General features: G+C 43.1%; 1 protein-coding gene across 1 annotated transcript in view; it reads left to right on the top strand.

Annotated features, from left to right (window-relative positions):
- GALNT14 (polypeptide N-acetylgalactosaminyltransferase 14) overlaps window positions 1-24,060 on the top strand; it is a 657,875-nt gene that overhangs the window by 594,617 nt on the left and 39,198 nt on the right. The window contains exon 11 of the mRNA XM_040351317.1: window positions 4,072-4,164. Within this exon, the coding sequence (XP_040207251.1) occupies window positions 4,072-4,164 (93 nt within the window). The remainder of the gene's footprint in view (window positions 1-4,071; window positions 4,165-24,060) is intronic.

The following is a 24,060-nucleotide window of genomic DNA, read 5'->3' as shown; positions in this document are numbered from 1 at the left end:
AATCATGGAGGCTCAGTATCACATGCATACCTCCCAACTGTCCCTGATTTTGAGGGACTGTCCCTGATTTGGAGCAATGTCCCTCTGTCCCTCATTCCTCCTTATTTGTTCCTCATGTTGGCCTGATCTATATCGTTGTATATAAAATGCAGTTTTTATCTATCAAAAAGTGTTTCCCAGTGCTAAACCTTTCATCCAAATTCTAAATTGCTGCATTTGTAAATTCTAAAAGCCAGTATAAAGGAATAGTTGTGGAGAAAAAAAAACACTTTTTGTACAATTCTCCTTTTAAGGGGGCGTGTCAAGGGGTGTGTCCTATGCCTGTATGCTTTTGCTGATAGGTGTCCCTCATTCTCATCCCATCAAAGTTGGGAGGTATGTGAACGTTATCTAGGGCGATCTGAAATCAAATGCAGTCTGCCTAGAAATGCACACTCCTCCAGACTGACATCAACTTATTAAGGCATTTTGATATTTGCATAACTTCTTCCAAGAGACAGCCTACTGCTTGCATTAGAAAGAAGTACTGAGACAGGATGCTGTGATGTGTTCAGGAAGTTGTCATGTACAACACCCTGCTGGCCCCTTCCACAAGATATGATCTTCCTGCTTTGCATATACAGAAGCACAGAGGACCACTGATGGCACCATTGGGTCTAAAAGAAGGTAGGTAGCGAAAACAGAAATGTTTATTTTATGAATACAGCACTGCAATAAAAATATCAAAAAGGCACACAGAGCGCAGCTCAGCCCCGTCCCCTTCCTCCTCGTTGGCTGTGATTGACTGTAGCAGAAGTCAATGGCTCCTGCTGCTGGGTCTAAGCCAATGAGGAGGGAGAGAGAGCCTCTGCTCTTGTTCACATCGCCAGATCTAGATCAGGTAAGTATTTAGGGGGGACTGGGGGGTGCTGCTTGCAGAGTATGCATTAAGGTAAACAACCTTCTGCCTTTAGAACCACTTTAAAGCAGCTCTGCATGTATACCCAGGTCACATTAAAAAAAAGTACAAAAACAAGCTTTCTTGCTAAAATATTATGTTGGTATATATAGTTGAGAAAACTAAAAGACAACTTTTCTTTTGAGGCTCTTTCTCCTGACCTGGCTTTGCTCTGTAGCCCACCTGTAAAGGTTGGGAGGATGGGGAGAAGATATTATTATGCAGAGATTGCATGGCAGGTGTTGTGTGTGACACAGTGGAGCAAGTGTTCTGCCATCTTCCCGTATCCCATCATAATTAATTTCTGAGAGAGTGAACAGCAGGTGCATTCCTAATGAAGAAACACTCATTTACATTCCTACTTCCAGATCTCATGCAAAGTTTTCCTGCGTGTGTCGGTGAGGCTCCACCGCCTTCCACTATTTAACATATGCTACACGCTGTCCATATTTCTTCAGAAATATTACACTTTGTCTTAAAGCCTAATTAAAGTCCCACACCTTTTTTCTCCATTTAGTCCTGTATTGTTCTGTCTTATCATTTTGAAATTGTTTTTGCTTGGCAATACCTTAAAATACCTTATTCTCATAGCATAAATGAGATTCTACTCTTTAACTCCAGTGCCCTTTCCTTGCAGAGCTGAGTAACAGTCACACCCTTCATCTTAAGTGTCCTATACTGACTTGTAGTGCAGAATTAGAGAGGAGACATGTATGACCAGATCTGCTTCATTCACACAGGCGATTAGCATACCCTGAAAATTCCAGCGGCAAAAACCACCATAGCAGCCTAGGTGCCTGCACAGGGATTCAGATAGAGCAGCTTTTCGCAACCAGTGTTCTGTGGAATGCTTGGGTTCCTCCAGAGGTTGTTACGGTTGCTTGAGCAAAAAGCAGTGATAGATTGATCTTCTATCTGATGGTTTATGTATAATTCTGGCACCAATCCCACTCAGCAGAGCCAGCAGCATGGTAGCTTCTCCAAAGAGCTTCTATTCTTGTCTTCCAGGTACATTACTGCTGGTACCAGGGACCATTGGGGCACTACACTGGCCAAAATTGTATTGAACATTTTTTCCACTAACCACCAGTGTAAGTGAGCCTGTCTCCAGTACACCATACCACTGGTGTGAACTGGATTATGAACCATGAGCTGTAGATCTCACCATTTTAGTAGGCGTTCCCTGAGACTTAATTATTTTAAGGGTTGCTCCATAGCAAAAAGTTTAAGAAAAGCTGCCATAGAGTATCCCAGGAACTTCAAAACCAGTGCCTTCTTTTGCATTTAGTTTTTGTGGCACAATCCCTTCTATGTCTCCTTATTGGCTCATCATCACTGTGGCGAGCAGGCAAAGAAAAAATAACGAGGCGCGGGGGGGGAGGAGGGGGCAGGTCAGAGCCTACTTTCAAAGAGCTGGTCATTATTTTCAAGTCAGGGTGTGTTGGGTTTCAGGGTTTCTGCGATACTTTTGGCCTTAACTCAATTCACGGACGACTTACGCAAACAAGTAAAATTTTCAAAATTCGAAACTATTTGTTGGAATAACTTTAGGCCTGATAAAGCGTTACGTAAACAGAGTATCTGTACTGCGTCGGCCGGGCATATGTTCGTGAATAGGCGTATTTATTGATTTACATATGCTACGCCGACCTCAATGGAAGAGCCACCTAGCGGCTAGCCTAAATATTGCACCCTAAGATAGGACGGCGCAAGCAGTCGTATCTTACATAGGTTTAAGTGTATCTCTGTTTGAGAATACACTTAAACTTACGACCTAACTATATGTGAGTCTAGCTATTAGAGATCATCCACACAAAATAAGGTTCTTTGCTTGTACGCATCTCACCAGTATTGGGATTTGACAATCATTACCCATCCCCAGAGCAGCCTGTTCAAGCAAGTGGCTTTTATTAGTGGAGTAAGTGAATCCTTTGTGCAGTCCTTTAAAGAATCTACTATAGTGTAAATTATACTGTTTACTGTGCCCTCTAGTGATTCCACACAGGGATATGTAAGGGGGAATGGCAGTGACAGTGATACAATAGCATGACCTAAGTTCCACATTGAGGCTATCATTGGTAGGGTGGTTTTCCCTTGTTGGATTCTGTTGGAAGGCAACATGAGTTAATATAATATTTCTGGAGGTTCTACATATCTGTTTCCTATTCCCAAAGATCCTTCAGGCTGATACTTGCAGTTCCACGGTTTTAAAAGGTACAGAGGGATTTGGCCCCAAACAGAATCTGCATAGCATGGGGGCCTGGCTCCTTTGTGTCTAGGACAATAAGATAAGAATCAGTGATTACCACTCTACAAGCAAGCTTCAAAGAGACCCAGGGCCCATGGAGGTATGGGCAATACTGCCCCCAGAGGCCAATTACGGCAGGATGGTCAGTAATATAATCTGCTTAGGAAGACTGCCCTGTGAACACTCTGATTCGTCCAAAACTGAGTGGGGCTGGCAATGGGGGGGGGGTTGGATGAGGTGTGACTGAAGTTTTTATAAAAAGGGCTGGTGCAAACAGAGCTCTCTCTCTCACTGCCATCTTGAGGCTTTGCTTTGTTGGCTGGCTTGGGCCTAAACCATTCGGCCCAGAGGTCTCTCTTTATAACATCTGGAGACTAGCCAACAAATCTATTCTAGAGGATGTGATAAGTATCTTTGTTTGATTGTTGTTATATGTTATAGATATCTGCTGTTTAGTATATTCCTATGTTCTTGGGAAATAAATGTAACATTGTTTAATAAGCATATGTTTTTGTGATATCATTGTGCTTATTCGACACTTTAGTCTAAAAATTATAGGGATATACAAATTAATACATATATGCAATAGCTATATAGGTTACAGTAGAGTGTATAGTATTGCAATTTTTGCTTCAGATTCCCTGACAGCTTTAAAGACACATCTAGGTTTTGAACATTCCCCACTCCATCCAAAGCAGAAACATCAGCTTTGGGGTGGAGTTACAATTTATTTTCATCATTATCATTCTGGATTGTGGGGAGCTGCTAAAATATTTTATTCTGACTGTGAATCTATTTGTAATTTGAAGGCTGTCTGTATTCTCTAATGACAACTTTTACATAGAAGGCAAACATTACTTATAAGTGCTTTTCTGTCACCCTTCAGGAACACCAAACGCACGGCAGAGGTATGGATGGATGAATTCAAAAACCATTACTATGCAGCACGCCCGGCCGCCCAAGGGAGACCCTATGGAGAGTATGTATCTACAGAGCTGCCAGCCTCTTTTATAGAATAAAGAGTAAGACTCTTAAGTATTTATTCAGTAAGATGGTAAAAAGGACCTTCATGTTTTGCTTTTCAATTCAGACATTCAAATGTCTCTAGCTTTCTGTACCATGGCACATCATTGCTCTTGTTACACCACCGTATTAAAAGCAATGTCATTTAAGGATTCACAGATGTTTCTGACCCCACCGCATTGTAAAAGAGAAGACCCAAGTAACTGTTTAGCTGTCATTAGAAGCTCAATGGCCTAAAAAGACCCTGCCAAACTCTAACAATCTTATTGACACTCTCTTCTAAGAAAAGAGTTATTGAACTCATGTTTCCAGTGGCCAGTGTCTTCTGCCTTCACTCCACTCCAGTGCTGCAGCCTTCATCTGTATTTAATGCAGCCTTCAGTGGTTCCAATCTCTGAACCATGGGTCACTACAGGACTCACCCAGTGTGCTGTTGGACATGGGCACCATACACTTCCGGAAGTGTTGAATGCTGAACGGTCTTAAGGAGGAAGAATAGCTAGAACAAAGGGAAGGTAGGAGTTATGGACCATCAGAGAATCAAGTGTATTACCTTCTTCAATGTAGGGGGTGAAATTTGTTAGTCTTTTAACCACTTGCTTACTGGGCACTTAAACACCCCTCCTGCCCAGACCAATTTTCAGCTTTCAGCGCTGATGCACTTTGAATGACAATTGCGCGGTCATACAACACTGTACTCAAATTACATTTTTAGATTTTTTTCCCCACAAATAAAACTTTCTTTTGTTGGTATTTGTTCGCCTATGCGATTTTTTATTTTTTGTTAAAAAAAATGTACAAAAAAACGATTTAAAAAGAAAAAAATAGATTTTTTTATATTTTGTTATACAATTTTGCAAACAGGTAATTTTTATCCTTCATTGATGTACGCTGATGAGGCTGCACTGATGGGCTGCACTGATGGGCTGCATTGATGGACACCGATAAGGCGGCACTGGTGGGCACTGATAGGCGGCACTGGTGGGCACTGAGAGGTGGCACTGGTGGGTGGCACTGAAGGACATTAATAAGTGGCCCTGGTGGGCACTGAGAAGTGGCACTAAAAGGTGGCATTGATAGGTGGCACTGATAGCTGGCAGTGATGGGCACTGACAGGTGGCAGTGATGGGCACTGATGGGTGGCAGTGATGGGCACTGGTAGGTTTTACTGATAGGCAGCATTGCTAGGTGGCACTGATTGGCACCACTGGTGGGCATTGATAGCTGGAATTTGTGGGCATTGATAGGTGGCACTCGTGGGCATTAATAGGTGGCACTGGTGGGCACTGTTGGCACTGGCAGATGGCAATGGCAGGTGGCACTGGCAGGCGGTATTTGTGGGCACAGATGAGGTGCCTATGTCTGTTCCTCTTTGGGACCAATGTCCCTAACACACAAGCCGGCGATTAGCTTTTTTTTCTCCTCACGCTGTCAGCATGAGGAGAAAAAAAAGATTACCGATCCTTTGTTTACATCACGTGATCAGCTGTCATTGGCTGACAGCTGATAAGGTGGTAAGGGGCCGGGACCAGCCCCTTACACGGATCTGTGATCACTCAAGTCTCAGTGACTCGGGTGATCACAGCGCGCACCGCGCACGCCCTGCAGGGGCGCACAAAAAGCGTGCAAAGGGGGGGACGTCTATTGGCGGCCTCCTGGCATTTGGGGTCCATGCTGTGGCTGTCATTCGGCTATAGCATGGACACCAAGTGGTGAAAAGCATATCTAGACCCAGGAACAAAAATGTAGTGTATGTCGGTTTAAAAGATATAAACAAAGGAAGACATGTTTGTAGTGACACCATGGATACAAAGATACAGAGGGAGAGTGACTGTGGGCATCCTAGGATATGATGTGTGTTATTTGCAGAATCACTAGGTGAAAATAAACAATAAGAAAAATTCATAGAAAACAAATGCAGCCACCACATCTAAGGACTGGTAAGCTGCAATATAATACAGTTTGTCTATTAGTTTAGATATTCTTTAATGGCCCCATCAGTTGTATAACAAAGCCATGTGATCATTATGTTGGTACTAACATGGTGATAGATGGCTTTGTTGATAAATAAAGTGACATAAAAAATGTTTGAACATTTGTATGAAGGGTTATTGCTCCTAACACCATGGGGGTTATCCACAAAGCCGCGGCGCAACGTAACTTTTCGGATTTAAGTTACTCCGCCGCAAAATTCCCAAGTTAGGTGCCGATCCACAAAGCACTTACCTGGAATTTTGCGGCGCTGTAACTTAAATCCGTCCGGCGCAAGGCGTTCCTATTCAAATGGGCGAGTCCCATTTAAATTAGGCGCGCTCCCACGCCGGACGTACTGCGCATGCTCCGTCGGGTAAATTACCCGACGTGCATTGCGCTAACTGACGTCGCTCCGACGTCATTTGCTTAGACGTTAACGTAAATGGCGTCCAGCGCCATTCACGGACGTCTTACGCAAACGACGTAGAATTTAAAATTCGACGCGGGAACGACGGCCATACTTAACATGGCTTAAGACAACTAGGGCTTAGCCCTAGTTTTACGCGGCGGAACTCGACGTAAACGACGTAGATTTAGAGCGACGGGCCCGTCGGAGCGTTCGTGGATCGCCGTAACTGGTCATTTGCATATTCTACACCGGCCTCAATGGCCTCGCCACCTAGCGGCCGGCCTAGAATTGCATCCTTAAGATCCGACAGTGTAATTCAATTACACATGTCGGATCTTCGTCCTAACTATGGGAAACTGAGTCTGTGGATCAGTTCCATAGTTAGGACCAGGGATACGACGGAGTAACAGCAGTTACTCCGCCGTATCTCTTTTGAGGATCTGGCCCCATGTTCCTAGCTAACAAGGTGACCTTTTTTTGTCACAAGCATATGGAAGAGGGTGAAAGCCTTGAGCGCCTGTTTAAAGTTCTGCATATTGATCTCTCTTGTTATCGAACAGTAAAAGTGCAATACTGTCTCTAGTTACTTAGAGGATTACTAGTACATTGCTGTACTGCTTATTATTATTTGCATAAACTTGAAAATTCATAGATGTTTTTCCTGGGGTCTTTCTAATACTGCCACCCAGCATAGTAAAAGGAGCTTCACTAAAGCTCAGTTGTCATGCAAAGCTCATTTTACCCTTAATACCCCTCAAAGCAACCTTAACTTCTTTTTTTTACCATGAACTCCAATTGTTTTCACCAAAGTGTTGGTGAATGAAAACATCTGTTTCACGCAGCCCAACTAAAAACACAGTTTAAATTCATATGTGAACTGTTTTATCTATCAAATTATCTGGAGTTCTATTAACCCCCCTACCAGTTTGCTTTCAGAATTTCCATGACATAAGAAGACAATTGGCTAACCAAAGTTGATTTGCCATCAGCCATCAGCCACACAGGTTGGTGGGTAAAGACAACTGGCATTTCTGAATATGATGATGAATACAATAGATATGGGGGACACCTGGCAATTGCCCAGCAGCTAGAGCACCTGCTGCCACCCTGCTTCCTCTCCACCCCATCACACTGGCAATCTCCTGCTTATCTACTTCTCAAGACTCCAAGGTGATGAAGCATAAAAGCAATGGTTGAAAAGTTAAAAGTTACAAAATGATTGAGCAAGGGCCTGTAAAGGTCTAATGCTAGCCATACACAGCTAGCTTTACATGGATTGAATGAGAGAAAATCAATAGATTTCTACATCCACAATAATGTCATAAATGAAGAAATGTGCACGGCCCGCTAAAGCAACCACAGCACCTGCGACTTATTGAATACACGAACAGTGCCTGCATCCGATTGAATGCAGTCACTGCTTGGCCAAAATAAATCAGCTTTGCTCTTTTGATTTTTCGTTTCCAATATTTTTATTAAGTTTTACCAAATAATAAAAAGAAAAAAGGGGGGATACAAAAAAAAAGAGGGGAAGGGGAAAAACATTCATCGTCATCATCTGGAGGACTAGTACACAGGTACAAATTTTGCAGATAGAAATATAACAATAACACAACTTATGTCTTTGAGTGCTCCTACTACAATTATTTATCTGTATAGACAACTGCAGACCCAGCTCAGGATCTTTCCTTCGAAGCACTATCTAGACCCAAGGGGCCAACACCTTGTCAAAAATCGCAACCTTGTCGTTCAGGATGGCCGACATTCTCTAATTCACCATAATCCATGACAATTTAGATTTCAACATATAGAAGGGGACAGTGGGGGACCTCCAAGACTTAGCAATGGAAATTCTGGCTGCCACAAATATAAAAGCTATCAGTTTTCTCAAGTGCTTTGACGTTTCCTCCACCGGGCGTCCCAGCAGTGCATGCAGAGGGGACTTAACAAGGTTAACCTGAGTTAAAGAATAGATAAAGTTATAAGTGCGTATCCAAAATCGTCTCACCTTTTGGCATGTCCACCAGATGTGGTACATAGTGCCATCCTCAGCGCACCCCCTGAAGCACCGCGGAGACGCCCCCGGTACAAAACTAGCGATTCGCGCAGGGACCATATACCATATACCATCGCATTACTCTGATTTTTCAAATGTCATCAAGCCAAGTGGTGCTGGCAAGACCACCAACAGCTCAATGTTTAGCAGATTCAACGAGAATCAGACAGAATTTGATCAGCCAAGTCAACACTAAACATACATGGGCAAATCTATCTCCAAGAACAATTGGCAGGAGGAGGTCTGCTTATGTTTGCCCAAATTACTTTCATCTGGGCCGTATGCATGATTTCTAGCCTGGCTTAGCATAAAGTTAACCCATGTTTTGTTCATGTAGGGCAAAGCAACAGTTTCACTTTAATGCCCTGTCCCCTGCAGCAAATATTTATTTTCCTTTCACTATACCCCCTGCTTGTTTTGCCACTATGAGCATGGAGAGGAAGCCCTGTGTAAGCTCTGTGTCACTCTTGTCATTGTTTGCACAAGGCTGAGGGCTCTCTCCCTCTCTACATGGGCCAATCACAAAGCATAAGCACTGTTACATGTGAAGAAGGGGAGTAAATAACATGCTCCTTAATACCTGAAAGTACTGATCAAATTCTATTCTTGCAGCCACATAACGCAAACAAAATATGATGCTGAAGAAGAGGACAACAAAGTAAATTCATAATTTTTTCCTAAATGGTATATATAGAGCACCAGTTTGCTTAAGTCCCCTCACACTGGCGATACAATCAGTTGCATCTGTCAGTTTTTATGGTGGTCCTGATCGCATTGTCCATGTATTTTTATGGACCAGTGGTGTAAACAGACTTGCATCCATTCACCTACCTCCAATCCAATCCGATCCGGTAAAAAAAAAAAAAAAACACAGAGGGCATCCATTCCCATCCATCTAGACGGATTGGATGATATGGCAGTCAAGTGTAAACAGTCAGCCGGTCCATTCACACCTAGCCCTAGAGCGGCAGATTGGGCTGTGTCCATGCCTGCTCCTCATAAATGGAATGGACACAGACCCATTATCCACATGCTTTGCTATACTCAGCAGGGGATTGAGATGGAACTTGAAGACTTTTCAGTAAAAAACAGATCTGCTTACATTGTCTTGGCCCCTCCCTTTCAAAGATTCCCTTCTATTAGTAGGTGTAAAATGTACCTGTAAAGAAAAAAGTTAGTGTTTAGTCTGACCTTACCCCCATCTTCTGCCCATGACTTAAGAGTTAATGGACTGGATTCCCCAGCAATCTTACCGGAAGGATGGCGATGTCATGCCCAGGGATGCAGAAGACAGAAGTAAAGATATACAGGTGCACAGGGCCGCTGATAGGGGGGACCACCAGCCCTCCTGTAGGGGGCCCCGGCACACAGAGGGGCCCAGACAGCAGGAGGGTTGGTGGAGAACAATGCCCTCCATGTCTCTCACCCAGGTTTCTCCCCCTCTCCCTCCCGTCGGCTTTTAGCTGCTGGGTGAGAGACATGGAGGGATAAGGAATCTGGCCAGCCGCCGCTGAGCTCCTTCCCCTGCCCCAAGAGGGGGTTGTGCTAGGAGGAGGGATTTGTGGGAATGTGTACTAGGGGAGGGATTGAAGAATGAAGATTTGTGCTGGGAGGGGAGATGCGGGTGATTGTGTACCAGGAGCCGATGAGGGAATTTGTGGCTAATAGGAGGGATTGGGGGAATTGTGCAGGCAGGGGAGATTTGTACTAGGAGGGGGAATTGGGGTGGCATTTGTGTTGTGATTTTCATGTATTTTTTGTGAAAATGTTGTATAGAATACAGTCAGGTGTGTGTGTTGGGGGCGGCGGCGGCCCATCAGGTAGGCTGTACGGGGCACCATGATTCCTAACAGCGGCCCTGCAGGTGCATCTCATAAAATTTAAATATCATCAAAAAGTTAATTTATTTCAGAAATTCAAATCAATAAGTGAAACTCTTTCACTTATTTTCTTTTAATTTTGATTACTATGGCTTACAGCTAGTGAAAACCTATTATTCAGTATCTCAGAGAATTAGAATATTACATAACGCCAATAATGCACCAGCACCTGCGGCGCTGCACCAATTTCAAAAAGTAGTTCCTGTACTACTTTTTGCAATTTCGGGCCGCGATTTACATTGACATCTCTGCAGAAACCTGCACAGATGTCTCTTAAATCGCGGCCGAAATCGGGACTGCCAGCGGGAGTGAAATCGCTGAACTCGCACGGCTTCACTCCCGCAGCCCAGTGTGAACCTGGGCTAATGGAAAGTTATGTGGAAGGGAAAAGTGTGGAAGAAAAAGGTGCACAAGCAGCCGGGATGACCGCAGCCTGGAGAGGATTGTCAAGAAAAGGCCATTCAAAAGTGTTAGGGACTTTCGCAAGGAGTGGACTGAGGCTGGAGTCAGTGCATCAAGAGCCTCCACACCAGTGTTGCTCATCTTCCTTTAAAAAAGTAATTAGTTAGAGTTACAAATTACTTGTCCGAAAAAGTAATTGAGTTAGTGACTCAGTTACTTCATTGGCAAAGTAACTTTGTGGGTGGACAGTGGTTGTACGCTGTTACTTGTTTTATATAAAATATTACTGCTTGAGTCGTAGTGACTAAGCAAGTCGGTCTGTTATTGGTTACCAACAGTTTTGTTTGATATTGAAGGTCTATCTTTTTGGGTAATGTCGCCCACTGTGTGGGTGGACAGTGGTTGGTAAACTGGTATTTGGTTGGTATAAGATATTGCTGCTTGAGTCTTAGTGACTAAGCATGTTGGTCTGTTAATGGAATGCAGAAGAGCTGAAGGCCGCTATTGAAGCATCCTGGTCTTCCATAACACCTCAGTAGTGCCACAGGCTGATAGCTTCCATGCCATGCCGCATTGAGGCAGTAATTGCTGCAAAAGGGGCCCAAACCAAGTACTGAGTACATATGCATGCTTATACTTTCCAGAGGTCCAATATTGTTCTAAGTACAATCCTTGTTTTATTGATTGCATGTAATATTCTAATTTTCTGAGATTGTGGATTTGGGGTTTTCATGAGCTGTAAGCCATAATCATCACAATTATAACAAATCACGGCTTGAACTATCTTGCTTTGCATGTAATGAGTCTATCTCATATATTAGTTTCACCTTTTAGGTTGCATTAGTGAAATAAATAAACTTTTGCATGATATTCAAATTTCTCGAGTATCACCTGTAATTTGAAAATCGAGGTCCCAGAGTCTGGAGGAAGAGTTGAGAGGCTCAGAATCCAAGCTGCACAAGGTCCAGTGGGAAGTTTCCATAGTCAGTGATGATTTGGGGAGCCATGTCATCTGCTGGTGTTGGTCCGCTGTATTTATTTGTCAAGTCCAAAGTCAGTGCAGCCCTCTACCAGGAAATTCTAGAACACCTCATGCTGAAGAATTTAGCATAGTTGTGTGTGGCTCTGCCCACACAGTCATATTAACTGAAGGGGAATGCAACAAGTCCCATCTGCCATTTGTAGCGTAATATTTACTTCCTCTGGTCCAATAACAGAAGGTCCATAGACCTGGGGCTGAGATATAAACAAAGCAGGAGCCTATACATTGCACCCATGACACACTGACCACGATTGTAATGCTCTGCAGGCTTCAAGGCAAACATGTAATAAATGCACATTTTTTATATTAAAGTGTGTAAATGTATTTCATTTTTGCAAAAGGTGGACTTTGCCTTTAAGCAATAGCTCTCGAATTTATGCTGTTATATTGTTTTATGTCCACTCCATATCCCATAATGCATTGTTGTACTTTATTCGCTCCGAGCTATTGGCGTGTGCTTCTAGTCATCAGCGAGGTATGAAACGAAGACAAACAGCTCCCATTTACCGTATTACATGATTTAATTGTGCAAATTGCTCCCAGGTAATAGAATAAAGCAAGAGAGCCCATATTCATAAATTAGACGGCAAGGCCAATTATCTGTGAATTACATCACTGGTAAAAAGTATTTGGAATGTTGCAAACAATCAGGTTGTAACCCACTTACAGCTGATGTCTACATTAGATTTAATGGACTGTGTTCATTAAGCTTCACACAGTTGAGCAGAGCTTAAAATACTTCATAATAACTTCTGACGGGGAACAAAAATATCACCCTTATTTTCTGTTGTTGGTGTTTAAGAATTCAATGGCACTAAATGGATACAAATTATGCTTATATATTTGTTGACCAAAATGTATTTATTTCAACCAAATTAAAATCTTTGCACAAATTTAGCTAAAAGGGTCAGTCTGTCCAAAGTCAGTTACTGGGTTCTTATATGGTAAATAGGACAAATGTTTGTAGACACCTGAGCACCGAACCTACATGAGCTTGATGGACATCCCATTCCACCACCACAGGCATTAACCACTTCCTTACTGGGCACTTATTTTTTTTTCTCCTCACGGTATGAGTGTGAGGAGAAAAAATAGCCGATTACCGGCTCTCTTTACATCACATGATCATCTGTCATTGGCTGACAGCTGATCACGTGGTAAGAGGTCATAGCTCCTGAGAGAATTTTTTTCTTAATCATACATTACAGGACAGAAGATCAGATTTCATGGCCAGGGGTTCTGCAGCAACCTTCAGGTGATTGGACACTGGCAGAAAAAGCTGTAAGGACAGCTCTAGCATAACCCCTCCAACTTCCAGCAAGCCTGTTTTGTGCTAATATCCTTATTAAGACATGTCTTCTCTCTGCAAACCTTTTTCTTGTTATTTTTGTAGAACCCTGTAGTTTAGGCAGGGAGCTCCTCACAAATTAACTTTCCATGGGTAGTTATCCTGGTTGATTGATAGAGATCTATTGATTCCTCCCTAAGTATGGCCTTGTTGCACTTTTCTCTTCTACCACTAGGTGGCCGAGTACTTGGTGGTACTAGATATGAGAAGGGCAACCCAAGGTCAGGTTATGGGTATGTGAGGTATCTCAGCCAATAGGCAGGGGTTTTCTGGAATCCCCTGGCCTGCTGGTAGAACCTATACATTCGGGTGGAGTCAGGTGATCTATGTTCTGTGCCACCTGGATGGCTGTCTGTTTGGACGTGTGTCGTATTGCCCTGGGCTGCTAGGCCAGAGGTTGGGCCTGTCCCAGGCACAACTGGCTGCTAGGCTGTCTGAGGGCCTATCCAGAAGTAAGAGGGCAGCGCAGGGTTGGGATTGTGGCTTGCAGTCCAACAAAAAGTGACGGTTCTGCCGGCCGGAGAACCTATCATGGTCAGAGGTAGAGGAGAAGCTGTCGCCAGGAAGGGATTATCCGCCTTATTACCAGGGACCAGCATGTGTGAAGCTTGAGAGGTATCTAGTGTGCCAAGCTAGGGACCCAGCAGAGAAGTGGGGGTGACGCCTGAGGAAGATACCACCGTGAAGATTGGAGGAGCTCAAGGGATTCAGTTGCAGTGAATCAAAGGGTCTCGAGAGAGACCAGGAGCTCAGTGTATGGAAGAAGTTGTAGTGAAGCTGAAAGAACTGTTACCCTTTGTGTTAGAAACTGTTAAAGACTATTGCCATAGGAGACAGCATTCCTGCACGTGCAGATGTGGCTTCTTGCTGGAGGCCTTTCCCTGCACGGCTGTCCTCCTACTGAAGTCTGCTAATTGAGTTTGCAACTATCTAAGGGTGTCCTGGCTCTAACACTTTCTCCCCTCAAAAAAATACAAAAAGGACTGTTAAGAGAAATAAAACTCTTTTACATCCAAGAAGTGTCTGGTGCCAAATGACTTTCACCAAATTTGCACATGCTATGCCTCACAACCCACCATATAAGGATGTCAGCTATCTCTGGCCCTGGAGGTTCTCATTAGACTGAAGGAGGTCTGGGACCTTGCTACATTTTGTTTCCTTTGCTATTTATTACAACAACATTTTTCTAACAAGTCCACAAGCTATTCATAGCCACTGCGGATTTCACCTTGCAGCTTTCTAGATCAGTTGACTCTTTGGCTGTGCCTTGGAGGACTGTAACTTGGACCACACCTGGAAGAAGATGTTGGTATGGCCTGTAACAGTACTTAGAATCCTGAGTTTGGCACTCACCTAGGCACACACGTTATGCACAGGCTGCTGTCCAGGGCCATGGTCCATCTGCCATTGGAACCCTGTGCCTTTACATCCCTTACAGAGTACACACACTGAGAGGCAAAAGCCTGGATGGGACTTAGTCCCTAACATCTGTTCCTCAGCTGCCTCTGCCTGTGCAGCCTCCATCTCGGACTTACTGTACATGCACACCATTTTTTCCAACTGAATATGCATTTGGCTAGTGCCCCTGTTCCCTGCCTCTCCTGGTTACACAGCACAGTGATCCTTGGCCTTTTTTTGGCCTTGCTGCCTGGTCATAAAAGGCCCAACCCCTACTTTTCTGCAGTACAGGTCTTGAGTACCCCTGGTGTGATAAAAGCTCACATGGCGGTTCATACTTACAAGGGTAATGGACTGTAGCATTTTCCCTAACAGTCTGATATTCTTGACCACTGTCTCCAGTCTGAGCTGCTATTCTTTTCAGAGGCCTCATGGACTCCAGAAAGGAGTTCTCAGCCACTATGGCTGAATTTATGGGATGGCTTTCACCCCTATTAGAAGATTCAGATCAGAAAGGAGGCAAGCAGGCTGCCTCTGCCTCTCTTCCAGAGTCCATATTTGATTCTCCCCTTACAGCTTTTATGCTACCTGAAAAGGGGGAGGAGGAAAGTTCCTTGTGTGCCTCTAAGGACTCTTCACAGAAGGAGACCAAATCATCTGATATCTCTCCTAAACCTAAGAATACCATTTCTATATTTGTTGACACAGTGCACACGTCCTGCATTGGAGCAGCCTTCACAGACTTGGTTCTGTATAGTGACTGGCCTCATCCTTAAAAACATTTTGTGCCCTCCAAATGCTTTGCTTACTGACACAGCATACCTTCTTTAGGAAGAGTTTGTGTCTTAGAACCATCCATTTTGTGCCCTCACAAGACCTCAACAGTCCGTTTTGAAGATATCCTTGTTTTCAAGGAACCTGTAAAGAAGAGATTAGAGACCCCCTTCAAGGCATTGTTTTCTCTAGCTGTTCCTGCTATGCAACCTGCCTTTGTGACTATGTCTGTCAAAATAATGGATTTGTCTGTTGTCCACCCAGTGGAGCTCTTGTCCATATCTGTGCGCTACTGTGTGGTTGAGTTGGCAGATACACCTTGCCAAATATTCAGGATGATCTTTGGCTCAAGCAATGGTCTTCAGGGGTTCTACTCCAACCTGTCCACTGTCTCTAAGGTAAAAGGAGGCATTTAAAGGTTCTCAAAAGATTCCTTCGATTTCAAAAATTCCATATGGAATCTGCCAGGTTAGTCATATCTTCCCTCTTGATGGACAACTTTCTGGACTCTATGGTCATCAAGGATGTCTACTTGCACATTCCTATTTAACCCCCTGCATCAACAATATCTGTACTTTAAGGTAGGCACACATTTGCTGCTCTTCTCTTTGTCCCGTTGACAGTTCCTCAGGTATTTACCAAGGGCTGGCTCCTGTCCTAGCTCTGTTGCATTCTTAGGTTATCCCCACTGTGTGATGCCTGAATGACCTCCTGCTGGGGAAACAGTCGGTCCAGGTCTTTTCAGCCAGTGTCCATGGGAAAGTGTCATCTTTGCAGAGGATCAGATGGATCTTAGACCTCCAAAGTCAGCCCTGGAACTGACCTACCACTACCAATATTTGGGCCTGATCCTGGACATGACCCTGTCTAAGCATTCTCCCTGTATAACCAGCAAAACCAGGCTTGGCCTAGTGTGCTGGATTTTTAGTCTGGCTTTGGAATTGGGGAAGATATTTCTCTTAATATCTTTGAGGTGGCTCACAATGGACACCAGCCTGCCAGGCTAAAGCAGAGCTCTGGATGCCCTATTTTGCAGGGGATTGGGTCGTTGGCAAAAGCCTGGCTTCTGATCAATATCTCGGATTTTAGGGTAATTCAGTTGTCCCTGCAGCACTAGACCTCTGGACAGTATGGTAAATCGACCCAGATTCAATCAGACAGTGCCACAGCTACATAAACCATCAAGGGGGTACCAGATGTCACACAGCTCATTCTAGATTAGAGGGCATTCCACATTTTGGCCCTGTTCGCAGTACATTATAGGCATGGAAAATTGGTAAACTGACTTTCTCAGTCCTCAGCATCTGGATCCAGTGGACCTTGTGGGACTAGTTCAACTAGTTCTACACATTTTCCCCTACTAATGCTTTTTCCTTGTCTGATTCACGGGATTAAGAGGGAGGGCAATCTGCAGATGGCCTGACTCCTTGCAGTCTCTAAACGGGCCCTTCCATATTGCTAGATGTTCTGCGCTAGGGATTATTCAACCATCCTGCTTTTCAGTCATTGTTTCTAACTGTTTGCTTTTTGAAGCCTGGTTGCTGCATAGACTTTCAGGTGGTGTTCTGCATGAGGTACTACAGAGCCTGTAGCCTGCACCCTCTCTCTTTCTCTGGTCTTAAAGTGTGCACAAAGTTTTCTGGAATTTCAGCCAGTCCCAAGAGAGTTTTTTTTTTAGTGCTGCTTGGAATGTAACGAGAGATTGTTGGTATCAGAGAGGAGTGTGTCTGTCGGAGTATCTGTCTCCCATATTATCATCATCTTGACTGCAAGTTATTTATTATTAGCTTCGTCTTGCTATTACAGCCCAGCACCACTCATTTTTTCTCAAGACTAGCTCTGCTATTTATGTCCCTATTCCTCTCTACAGTTCAGCATCCTACAGTTGTGTTGAAGTTAGGAGCAGAGAGTAATGCAAAAGCAGGAAAATCACCGCAATGCTTGTTCTCTTTGTTATTACTAGTGTGTTTTGTTTTTATTCTCACAAATGTGCCTGTGAAGTGTATACTGATCCTGACAGCAAGTTTTCCCTGACAAAGACAGGGGAGTTGTCTGCTCCCATCACCGCCTACATACCCACTCCTTTTCATGAACCAGTCTGTTATAGAACTCATGGGGAATAAAGCTCTGCCTGGAACTCTAGTTACTGAAAATGGCCTAAGAAGCCGTATATTTCCCTCTTCCTGGTTCTCATGCTTATATGATTTTTTCAGCCCCCACAATGATGTCACAGTGGCTGAAAAGATGACCTCCTCTAGACAGGGTCAAGCTAAGTAAAAAAACAAAACAGAGGGCAATACAGAGGTAATGAGGCAGGTGGAAGGCTAGTTTAAGGTGCTGACCGGGGTTCACCTTTAAAGCCCCATTCCCAGCTTGAGCCTAGGTTCACACTGCTGCGAATTCAAAATCGCGGTAAAATGCAATTTTGTCGTGATTTTGCGCGATTTCGGCCGCAATTTTATGTAAATCGCGGCCTGAAATCGCAAAAAGTAGTACAGGAACTACTTTTTTAAATCGCAGATGCGGCGTCGCACTGATTAGGACAGTGCCATTGCCGACAATTGCCGCCGATTTGAGATGCGATTTGACATGTCAAATCGCATCTCAAATCGTTCCAAATCGTACCCAGTGTGAACCAGGGCTGAAGGTTGAAGTGCCAAAACGCTGGAGGAGGAAAAATACATTATTATCTATGGAGATGGTGCATTTTTCCACTCCAAGTCACCTGAAGCCAAACACCTGTATCGGGCAGATTGGTTTGTTTTTTTAAGCGTTTTTGTTCCTTAGAAATGCATAGAAACGCTTGATTTGTGCATTTTTTTAGCACTTTAGTGCATGTTGTCACGCATTTCTGCTCAAATGAAATAATGAAATAAAAATAAATAAGAATAAAAATGAATAAATGACCTAACTCCAAATCATAACCCTAATCCTAAATCATAACCCTAATAATAACCCCTAATCCTAACCCTAACAAAATACATTTATAATAGGAGAAAATAAATAAAATAAAATAAATAAATAAATTAACCTCCTTACCCAAACCATAACCCCTTTCCAATAAAGAAAAAAAATGTATAAATAAATTATAATATATAATTAATAAATAATAGTGGGTCAAAAACTGAAAAACATAGCAACAAATGATGAAACTAATGAAAATTATGGTATTGTTCTCTATTGGCAAAAAAAATGCCAATGCTCAAAAATGCTTTAACACCTTTCATAATAGGCTTTCTGGGCCTTTCATTCTCCTGAGTGGAGTTTACAAATTTGTTTGTAATAAAATGTAATAAGAAGGAAAAAATATTGAAAAAACTTTATTAAAAAAATGTTTTTGTGTTTTTAGTCTTTACATACTGTCACCAGTCAGTGTCCCTGATCACCGACACACCAGTAAAGCTGTACTGCACTGGTGACAGTATGTAAAATATTTTTTATTTTTTTATTTCTTCATATTCTAAAAAACTGTGACAAAAAATTACAATTTTAAAAAACTCGTCATGCCTCTTGCTAAATACCTTGGGCTGTCATTTGGGGATATTTGTACTGTCCTAGGGATCCTCAAACTACGGCCCTCCAGCTGTTACAGAACTACACATCCCATGAGGCATTGTAACACACTGACATTCAACTGACATGACTAGGCATGATGGGAATTGTAGTTCCTGAACAACTGGAGGGCCATAGTTTGAAGACCCATTGACTAAGCATTTTCATGCCTCAAGAAATTAGTCAGTACATCAGGATTAAATCGATTTTAAGATATATACCATAGTTTGTGGACAGACTAAATAATAAACACTGAATTGCTTTATTTTTAACAAGCAAATGTAGAAAAATATTTTTATTTACAACATTTTATGACACAAAAAATTAAGAAAAAACACCAAAAAAAAGCTCTATTTGTCTGAAGAAAATGATAACATTTAATATGGGTACAGTGTTGCATGAATTGTCATTCAAAATGTGACAGTGCTCAAAGCTGAAAATTAGCCTGGGCAGGAAGGGGGGTAAAAGTTTCTAGTATTGAAGTAGTTTAAAATGCTGTACAAAAATGCCCATACAAAGGCCTAAATTTTTTTTGAAAAAACTCTCAAAAATGCAGCGCTCAGGCGTGAAAGCAGCCTAAGGTTTCGTGCACACTGGCCTACATTTACCGCGGTTATGGGAAAATGCAAACACAAGGCACGTTTTTGGAAAAAACGGCCGGCGGAAAAAAATGTCTATCCTGAATGCGATTCTTCCGCATTCAGGAGATGGAGGTTTGAAGCTCAGCTAAAGATGGCAACTCCTAAACTCTGCTTAAAGTCCATGTGTACATGGACACATAGGGCCAGATTCAGGTACCTGCGCTGTGGCGTAATGTATCCCGTTTACGTTACACCGCCGCAAGTTTTCAGCGTAAGTGCTTGATTCACAAAGCACTTGCGTGTAAACTAGCGGCGGCGTAGCGTAAATCCGTCAGGCGCAAGCCCGCCTAATTCAAATGGGGCGTGTACCATTTAAATTAGGTGCGTTCCCGTGCCGGACGTACTGCGCATGCTCCGTTTTGAAATTTCCCGCCGTGCTTTGCGCGAAATGACGTCGCCCGATGTAATGTTTTGAACGGCGACGTGCGTTACGTACTTTCGTATTCCCGGACGACTTACGCAAAAAAAATGAATTTAAATTCGATGCGGGAATGACAGCCATACTTTAACGTGGGCTGTCTATTGTTACACCACCTAAATAGCAGCCGTAACTTTGCGACGCGAAAAGCCGACTAGCGACGATGTAAGAGAATGCGACGCACGTACCTTTGTGGATCGCCGTAAACAGCTAATTAGCATACCCGACACGGAAAACAACGCGATCTCCACCCAGTGGCCGCCGAAGTATTGCATCCTAAGATCCGAAGGCGTACGAAGCCGTACGCCTGTCGGATCTTAGCCAAATGCCGTTTGTGAATTACAAATAAAGATACGACGCGGCAAATTTGAAAGTACGCCGGAGTTTCAGCAGATACTCTGGCGTACTTCTTCTCTGAATCTGGCCCATAGGTTTTTATGGAGTTGAGTTTTGGAGCTTTGGCAAAAAGAACGCCAAAAGCTCCTAAACTCAAGTTCAGGAGCTGTCAATGTAGGTGAGTGTACATGAAGCCCAAATTAACTTTTTTTAAAGTAAATGCCACCTAAGCTAATAACATTGTAAAAAATATGGTTTTATTTTTACAACAATGTTCGTAAAGTGAAATGGGTAATTCTACGGCAAAATCCATCTTGCTGCATCATGTATCTTATCTGTTGCAATGAGGACCTCAGGACAACACTGCGATGCCAAGCTCTTACAAAACCTCCTTACAGTTGATTTATAAAAGTTAGGTGGAGCTAAGATTTATAGGAGGTGGTGATAAGTTGAGACATGAGTCTCTGTTTCATTGGTTGAACCAATGGTTGTCAACTTAGTTTTCAATTTATCGTTATTATAAAAAAAAATCTTTAATACAATTTTTTTTTAGCATTTATCCGGGATTCTGTTACATTATATATCTATACTTGCTTATTATTTGATATACAGAATCCTGATCAATCTATAGAAACCTCATTATCATTAAAACAATATATACAATATACAATCTACTTTCATTCCCAATTATCCTCATTCATCCCACATACCCATAAAAAAAACTTCCCATTCTCCTATCTTCTCCCTTTTCCCCATATACAATTTTACTATTTTTCCTACTCCCTTATGATTCGTCTTCAAATTTTACCCAGTTTTCAATTCATAAGTATTCTTCCATTCCTTTTGAAAGCCTAAATTCATCCCATTTTTGTCATATTTCTGGCATTTGACTATTAATATATCCTTCTTCTCTTATTTGTTTTTCCATATATTGTATTTCGTTCATTTCACATATCCAATCTTCAACTTTTGTGGTTGTCAACTTAGAAGGTATAATGTTCAACATACAGTGTGAAATTCTTGAGAGGACTGCAAAGACTGCAGGCATACTAGAGAAAATTATTGTGTGGGTGTAAACTGGAGACCACCCTTTAGGTTTGGAGAAATTCCACAGACAATAATGATAGACTATGGACATGTTACATGAAGCTAGTACAGATAAATGCTATTACCTTGCAAATTAAAGTGATTATAAAGGATCACCTTGTAAAACAACCCATTCGGTTGAAAATAGAAATGAAAAGCAAAACATTTTTGTATAGCTATGAAATAACATTATAAATACCTATTTTCCCTATTTTTAAGTGATCAAATTTCCTCTGTTCTCAGCTGCATAGGAGCTGGGGGAAGAAAAACAGCAGTACACTGAGCTTCCCAGTGAATGGCTGTGCAGTAGGGGCATGTCAGGGCAAGTGTGATCATTGGAGGAGAGCAGGCTGTTCCCAGCACAGCTAACAAACTGACCACGATGCATTCTCCTGCTTAGTGTGGACAGTTTTTAATAGGAAAGCAAGGGGACTAGCAGGAACACCAGGGATTTCACAAAAAGAAAGCAATGCAAAGAGAACATGATACTTTCTTCTACAAGTACATGGTACAGCAGCCACACATCAGGAATCTGAAGTGTTGGGGTAACAATCATTTTAATGCTCATGCTCCCACTACAGACCACATGGGTACAAGCACCATACAAGCACCAAGGAGGTGGCATTTTGCCTTCAGGCTGCAAGTTGGGCACATTAGGGTTAGTCCCTTCCATAAGACCTTAAGCCTGGGTTAAAACTGCTGCGGTTCAGAGACACCATGTAATTCGCGTAGGAATCGCAGCACATTTCTGTGCAAATGACATGCAGTGTCTCTAGGATGCGATTTGAGCCCTTGATTTCTATGGCTCAAATCGCACTGCATTCGCACCAAACTGGTGCAGGACCCTTTGTTCACACCCATACGATCTGATTCTGCATATTGCTCTGCGTTTTGCAAACAGATTGTGGGGTGTCGTTAACTTAACATACACCCCGCAATCGGTTTAAATGGACGTGATGCAATTTAGATGCGTTGCCAATTCGGTGTTAATTCGCACCGCGTCTAGTGCTAAATCATCATAAAATCAAACAAGATCATTTCCAGCTTAACTTCTGTTTTCATTGCAACATACTGGTGTTTCACTTATTACTCCCTCTTTGCCTTCTTGCTGCATTTCTCGCTGAACTAGAATCTTCTGCACTGATTATTAGTGTCCCCACTGACCCCATTATCTCCTTCAAATGGTAGGATGCAATATAGCTTTACTTCCAATTCTTCTTTTCTCCATCACATTGCAGGCAGCTGTGACAGCAGGATACTACCTTTGATAAATAATTCAGGTGTACTGAAGGCACACTGTATTTGACTATATATGATCAATGGCCCAATCTGATGCATTACACACATTTACAGAGACATGATATACAGTATATTGTATCAAGTCACATTCCGGAGTTAAGAGAGTCTTCAGGATTTAAAGTCCATTTTCTCTGTGGATTTAGAAGAATATCAGATTTAAAATGGCAGTGGTTGTCCCCAGCACTTTTATTGCTAACAAGCAGTGGTGGCTGGTGCTCAAATTTTTTTTTGGGGGGGGGGGGGGTGCAAACAAACTGAAAAATTCAGGAAAAAAACCCCCATCAATTGCAGCCTCACTGTGCCCATCAAACGCAGCCACTGTGCCCATCAAACGCAGCCACTGTGCCATCAAACGCAGCCACTGTGCCATCAAACGCAGCCACTGTGCCATCAAAAGCAGCCACTGTGCCCATCAAACGCAGTCACTTTGCCCATCAAACGCAACCACTTTGCCCATCAAACGCTGCCACTGTGCCCATTAAATGCTGCCACTGTGCCCCAAATGCTGCCACTGTGCTCATTAATCGCTGCCACTGTGCCTCAAATGCTGTCACTGTGTCCCAAATGCTGCCACTGTGCCCCCCGCCATCTGCCCAGCACTTACCCTGTCTCGGGTGGGCAGCGGGTGATGGTGGCAGGTGGCGATCGATGTCCGGTGTCCTCCGCGATGTCTTCTCCCGCCCGCCCTCTCCTATGATTGGATGCCTGATAGGCGTCCAATCACAGCGCCTGTCATTTCAGCCAATCAGGTGACAAGTAACAGACCCGAGCACCTGATTGATGAATAGGCGGTTCAGTGTTAGGAAAGCGAATCTTCATTCGCTTTCCTAACACACAGAGTGAACTGGGAGCGTCCAGCTCATCTGACTCCACCCAAATATATAGACTCTCCCAGCAGGCCTAGAGATTCAAGGAAACCCTTACACCCATAACCTGAACTTGCGTTGCCCTTGTCATATCTAGTACCGCCAAGTACCCGGCCACCTAGTGGTAAAAGAGAAAATTGCAACAAGGCCAAACTTAGGGAGAAATCAATAGATTCAACCAATCAACCAGGATAACTACTCCTGGCAAGTAAATTTGTGAGGAACAACCCTGCCTAAACTCCAGGGTCTTACAGTAGTCTTCGATCAAATTCTCCTAATCTTGAGGCTGCTGGGATAGTCTATTTATTTGGAGAGAGTCAGGTGATTGGGATTCTTTCCACCCGGGCTGCGACCTAGGTGGGTGGGTGTGG

Source organism: Rana temporaria, chromosome 4, assembly GCF_905171775.1.
Source record: "Rana temporaria chromosome 4, aRanTem1.1, whole genome shotgun sequence".
In the NCBI taxonomy this organism is placed as follows: domain Eukaryota; kingdom Metazoa; phylum Chordata; class Amphibia; order Anura; family Ranidae; genus Rana; species Rana temporaria.
The sequence above is the reverse complement of the archived record's forward strand: the minus strand, read 5'-3'. Positions and strand labels throughout refer to the sequence as shown.